We start from the raw sequence: 6,454 nt of genomic DNA on the forward strand, positions 1-6,454 counted from the left end.
TTATTACACAGCAATGAACAATATTTGTAGCTTGAATAAATATTAATCAATTGCAGAAACATATATTAGTCTGTTATGGAGGAGCTACATCTATACCAGACTCTGTTCTGTTTGTATCTAAGTCTGAATGACTTTTATTTTAAAATGTTGCCAGATTATCGTCATTTTTTTTTTTTTGTCATTTTTTCACTGTGTCCCACTGCCGGCCGGTACCAAATGACCTATGGACCGGTACTGGTCCGCGAAGCAGGGGTTGGGGACCCCTGATCTATACAGTGTTCCATTTAAAACCGGCCCTTCAACAGGAACTGTATGGCTGATGTGGACTCTGGTGAAAATGAGTTTGACACCCCTGGTCTGAATGAAGCCTGTACCCGTTCTTCTTCACCTTCTTGTGATGGTCCCCCTTATGTTCCTTTAGTTTTAACGGGCTCTTTGCCTTCACGGACCTTGTTAACATCATATTATATCAGTGATATTATTACCACCATCATTAACTCATGCACCTGCAGCAACCTGTTTGAAGATAATGAAATAATAGAAATGTGAAGCCAATGAGACTGCTATGCTATGCCGACTTTGCTCTGTGGTTTTATGACGTTAGCTAAACTAAACATTTCCACATACGTTCATTAAAGATATAAGAGGAGTGGAAGAGAGAGGTCAGCGTGGATGAAAAACATGTCTGCAATGAATAAAATGGCAACCCGCACCTGTTTGTTTATAATGAGAGTCTCACCCACTGAGAGAGTGCATCCGAGGTGACGTCATTGCCTCGTCTCAGGTCTGTCCTCTATTAAAGTAGGAAAAAAAATGAAAATTCAGAGATATGATGTCAATCATTAGGAGAACGAGCTCATGGACCACACGCTGGATTCTTGGTTATTTATCGTACAAACATATGCTACGTTTGTACCTCCCACCTCACAAGCAACTAACGTACCTGTGATTGGCTGATTGGACTCGCCCCTCTCAGATTTTTTTTTCGTCCTATTTTTAACCGTTGGTAGATTTCTTCGTCGTCATTTAGTCCATATAATTTCTTATATAGTTCTCGTCCAGTTTTCTAATTAGAAGGTAAGGTTGTTGTGTTTACAAGTTGACGAAATAAACGCTGATTTAAGTAACGATAAGTGAGTTAAAAGGGAAATGCGTCTCATTCTGCCCATTCTTATTCTTCAATTTTAATTCATAACCCTATTAATTATCTTTAGTTTTATTTTTACTTTTTATGGACCACACATCACAGCCAACTCGTCATATAAACTTTTTACCACACGCGCTCTGCCCTCTTGTGTCCGAACAGCTTCTATGCAGACTCTTCATATAATTTTTCTGTGCCTTGCTTTCACAGGAGTACCTTGATGTTTTGGGCAGACCAATGGTGAAGGCCAATGAGAGGGCCAAGCAGGTTCAGTGGACCAACGTCTACCTGGACGCACTGGTACGCTCCACATTGTCTTTTTTTTTTCTGAGTTACATGTGGAGCCTTTGGCCAAAATTGGGAGAAAATCTGCTTTGTGTCAGATGTAGGACTTCAGAAAAGTCTCCGCCTCTGATGCCAAACATTTGCACTTTGTAAAACTCCACTCCATCTGTGTTGCAGCGGTATTTGTGACAAAGACTGATTAACTTAAAAAAAAAAAAAAAACACTCTGCGTGCAATAATATTTGTTGCTCTTAAGCTTCCCTCCAGATTTACTCGAGGAGGTGGGTGTAGATAAGAAAGTCAGTCCTGGCCGACTGAGCCAAATGCTTCAGTTATTGTCATCAGTTTCCTGATAAGACGCTGTCAACGTTTGGGACTGTATTGACCTTGTTAGCAACAGAAAGGCCTCTGCCTTTTGTAAAATGGAAAAGTCTTTTTTTCTGTGACGTGGCGGCTGGCTTTTTTCTAACGGCTCACTGGTTCACAAATGAAACATGCAGAGGTTTTTGATTTTTGATTTTTGTCCTGAATCAAACGTGAGTTTGTGCTGCTGTGAAATGAACGTGACATGATTGAAACAATGGTTTTTACATCCGACATGTCGTGTGTGTGTTTGATCCTGCAGGAGCTCGGCCTGGTCATTACTGGAACCCTGCCTGTCTTCAACAAAACCAGTACTGGTTCAAAGGTATGGGGAAAAAAAAAACACTTACAGTACCACAAACAAAATTTAAAAGGCCAAATTGTAAAAATATTTCTTATTGCCTTTAACTACAAGAAAGTTTTTGTAGTTTTAGTTTGTACATTTAAAAAAAAAAAAGAAATTGTTTTTTTTTTTGGGACAGTTTTAACAATTTCTTGTCAGGTTATTTCCTCCTTACCTTTTGAGTTCTTGATGTTAAATGTTTCAAATGTTTATAGAAAAATAATGAATTAAAACAGGTTTTAAAATTAAAACAGACATTTAAACAAGATCTTGTTTTTTTGTATTTTTTAATTGAACTTACTGAACTTAGTTACTTATTTATCAAGGTCTAATTTTTCATTTTGTTAACAGATATATAATTATTATAAATAATACTTGATTTTTTTCCCTTCATTTCTAACACTTCTGACATGAACATGTCTTAATAAACCAACTCTGTTCAGAAAAGCTGAGCATTTTTTTTGTATTCTGAATAAATTCACATGAGTAACACTTTAAATTCCTCCTTAAATCCACAGTAGGTCTTCATTCATAAAACCCCAGGTTTACTGATTCACACACTTGCTGAGTAAACTTGTTGTCTTACACTGGGAACCCCTGGGGTGGGCCTTCATGTCGGAACCTTTGTGACACATGCTAATGTTATCCAGACCAGAACTTAAATATACAACATAAATAATCACCCATTATCGTCTCATCCCCCTCTTTTATCTTCTCCCTTCTTGTGGCCCGTCTTTCAAAATCCCCCGTTTGACACCCGGGTCCCTCAAACCGCTCCCACATGCCTCTGCAGGAGGAACGTTTTCCAAAGTTACAAGGAGATCAAACCTGTGGATCAGAGCGATAAATGATCCGGTAGCTAAGTGCTTCAAGATGAGTTTTAAAAATGTCCTATCTGGTGAATGAGTGCTCGGGGTTTACCTCCACCAGGACGGAAAACAAGGCCGGAATTCCTTGTCAGTGACTCATGGAGTCCTGTTAGAGCACTGGGAATGAGATAGAGCAGATTTCTGCAGCACTTTATTTCCTTTAAGTCCCACAGAACACACATAGGGGATTTGATTCATCCTGAAGGAACTGCAGGACCTACACTGACTTTACATATGGATTATTTTTTCTGCTGCAGAAATCCCAGAACCAGCTCATCCTGGGGGTGATGGCTATTGATGTTTCCCTGGAGGACATCAAGAGACTCACGCCTCGGTTCACCGTAAGAAACGCTACGAAATGATTGTTCACCTCCTCCTTCAGCAGATACTTTAATTTTTCTCACTTCTTTGTTGCTTCTTGTTATAGTTTGGACCAAACGGTTACTACTTTGCCATCGATCCAAACGGATATGTGCTACTCCACCCTAATCTCCAGCCACTAGTAAGATGGTTTACCTTCTTTGGTGTTTTGTGTGTCCTATTAAAACAACTAAGCCTGCAGGTGGCGCTCCTAGGCCAGAGCACCTCCCCATGCCCTCAAGTCGTCAGGCCTAAAAGCTGACTATATTGTTTCTCCTGGTTGTATTAATGCAGATAATAATGTCCTTAACAGCTGTTTCTTTTGTATGGATGTCACATTGAGAGGCCACCATGCCCTTGCAGTCTTAGAATAACGGCCAAACAGCAGGGGGCGTGATAAACAAATCTGGTAAGGCCATGTCACAGTGACCTCAGGTGACAGTCCTAAAAAATACAGCGTTCTTAGGTGAAAAAAAGAAAAAAAAAGAAGGAGAAAAAATAATAAGAAACGATAAGATTAAGAGAAGATTAAGGAGGAATTCTTAGGTGAAGAAAGGGAAAACAGAAGGAGAAAAAAATAATAAGAAAAGATAAGATTAAGAGAAGATTAAGGAGGAAGAAAAAGAGAGAAAGAATAACAAGAAGGGATAAAGATAAGCAACATGAAAAAGAAAACGAAGCAAGAAGAGGAAGGAGTAGAAGAAACAGAAGCAGGAGATGAAGGAGGGGAAAAAGACAATCTGTTGTTATGTGGAACAATCAATGTTTTTAATCCTGTTATTATTGTTTTTTAATAGAAGATATAATTCTCTGAAAGGTTTTGATGAAACAAAGCGATTCCTACCATTAAAACGACCACATCATCTGGCCCAGAAATGGGTCTTTCACCACAGTTCATCATCACCCGCAGCCTACAAACATTTTAGCAGCCCATTATTCTGCGTGGCACGTTTGCACAAACCATTCTTTGTCGTTATCTGCGTTATGAAACATGGCGTTTTTCACTTCTCTTTTACGACACGCATGTGGCTGCAGGATGATGTTTGTTTTATAAGAGGAACATGTTTCCTCTTATGTTTTCTGTCCAAGTGCTTGGCGTGTTACTGTGTGTTGCGTTGGTTGTGTTCTCAAATTTACCCTCACATTATAAATTACTCCACTTTAATGAGGATGAAATGCTTTCTTTTATTTTTCCTTAATTGTTTTAACCAAACAACTCGTGATTTTCTCTCCGTGCAGACCGCCAAGTTTAATGAACCTGTGACGCTCGACTTCCTGGACGCCGAGATGGAGAGCGAGATCAAAGTGGAGGTCGGTGAAATAGTTTTCTCGTCCCCTTTTGTAGCTCAAGGATTTGCGTCAGAAATAATCCCAGCACGTTTTTTCATTAAGCCTCGATTTTATTATGTGTCATTAACAGATACGGAAGAAAATGATTGACGGGTTAACAGGGGATTACACAATAGCTACTCTGGTGAAGTCACAAGACGAGGTGAGCTTCAAACCCTGTGCAGTGTAATAATAAATTAAAATCCAGCTACTTTTTTTTCTAAATTGAAATATCTTTTTCACCCTAAGCGCTACATGGACCAAGGTCAGAGGTCATACACCTATGCACCCGTGAAGGGGACAGATTACAGGTGAGAAATGAATCATTAAAAATCTATATAAAAACATAAATTAAAAACAATGATAGTCAAAAATACAAAAAAAAAAACGTATATATGACATGAATTTGATTTTACTATAAACCAAGAATAAGGGAAATTAATGTTTAACCAAACATTTTTAAGAAATGTCTTGTTTCTCTCAAGAGTGTGTTTTTCTTTAAAGCTATTTCTTGCAGGACTTTTTACACTTACAGAAAACTAAAATAACCCGGGGAGGACTTTTTGTATACAAAAATGAAATGTCCGTAACACTAAGTGTCCCCAAAACTTGTCCCCGTCTCCCTCAGCCTGGCCCTGGTTCTACCTGAGTACAGTATGCATTACATCCGGGCCACAATCGGTGACACAATCACCCAGGCGAGATGTAAGTTCCACCTCTTAATATTTCTGTCTCTTCGTCTGTGACCGCGGATACACTCTGTCCACTGTCATCCCGACACACAACCCTGGGAAAAATGTGTGTGCCTCAGCTTATGGTTCCTATCCGTCATCCACAGCACTCCACACATGTACAGTTCTCTACACTCACACCCCCCCCCCCCCCCCCCATGTGCAGAGCCTCAGATGTGGCGCGGTGTCCGTCGCGTTTTGTCGCCAGACGTCGTGCTGTGTGGCTCCGCTGTCTCCTTTCAATGTGTGTGTGTAAAAGTGAAATTCACTGCATGTGAACGCGTTCATGCGATGTGATAGTAAACGGTACACGCAGGATCAGAGACGCCACATGTGTGACACTGTCAAGTCCTGTCTGTTTTTTTTTTAAGCTCCGTCTGGTCCCAGTGGAAAAATGTGTCACTCGCTCAAAGTGTGAGACAAAAGACAGTTTTATTGTCTCTCTCTCTCTCTCTCTGTTTGTGTGTGTGTGTGTCTGGAGCCATCCTTTATTAATCTGTCCTCCTTATAATTTACAGTTTTACATTTGAACATATACCACTGATTCTTCAATTACTCTGTTTTCAACATAATAATGGACTACCTAAAACGTTGGTAATTAAAAACAACATATATACATTTTTTAAAATTTTATATTCATTTTATCAACTTCTGACAATGATCAACCTCTGAACACTTAGTGGATCCACGGCCGACTCCTCTGCCTTAGGCTGCGTTTTCAAGCTGTGCCGCCCACATTCATTCACACCAAGATGCTACATGTAAAACTAGCATGTTTCATCACGGCTAATGGCTAACTTCTTAGTGTGCAGAGTAGAAGAGGAAGCTGGTATAGCTGCACCAAAAAACATATAATTTAAATGAAAAACTCTCACTTTTGAGTTGTTGAATTTCATTGAACTACAAGTTAAAAAAGGCATGGGAGTTTCTCCTTTATGTATCGAAAAAAAATATCGAACCGCGACACTAAAGCGTTGAACTGAACTGTGAATTTTGTGTATCGTTGCACCCCTATATATATATATATATA

The 6,454-nt window shown here is 39.5% G+C and overlaps 1 protein-coding gene across 4 annotated transcripts in view; it reads left to right on the forward strand.

The window, feature by feature from the left end:
- LOC103382776 (voltage-dependent calcium channel subunit alpha-2/delta-1-like) overlaps positions 1 to 6,454 on the forward strand; it is an 88,409-nt gene that overhangs the window by 53,429 nt on the left and 28,526 nt on the right. For all 4 annotated transcript variants that reach the window (XM_025057575.1, XM_008315679.3, XM_025057574.1 and 1 more), the window contains 8 exons: positions 1,355 to 1,444; positions 2,055 to 2,117; positions 3,262 to 3,345; positions 3,432 to 3,506; positions 4,604 to 4,675; positions 4,785 to 4,856; positions 4,943 to 5,004; positions 5,322 to 5,398. In XM_025057575.1, the coding sequence (XP_024913343.1) occupies positions 1,355 to 1,444; positions 2,055 to 2,117; positions 3,262 to 3,345; positions 3,432 to 3,506; positions 4,604 to 4,675; positions 4,785 to 4,856; positions 4,943 to 5,004; positions 5,322 to 5,398 (595 nt within the window). The remainder of the gene's footprint in view (positions 1 to 1,354; positions 1,445 to 2,054; positions 2,118 to 3,261; positions 3,346 to 3,431; positions 3,507 to 4,603; positions 4,676 to 4,784; positions 4,857 to 4,942; positions 5,005 to 5,321; positions 5,399 to 6,454) is intronic.

Source organism: Cynoglossus semilaevis, chromosome 8 (assembly GCF_000523025.1).
Source record: "Cynoglossus semilaevis isolate Cse_v1.0 chromosome 8, Cse_v1.0, whole genome shotgun sequence".
NCBI lineage: Eukaryota > Metazoa > Chordata > Actinopteri > Pleuronectiformes > Cynoglossidae > Cynoglossus > Cynoglossus semilaevis.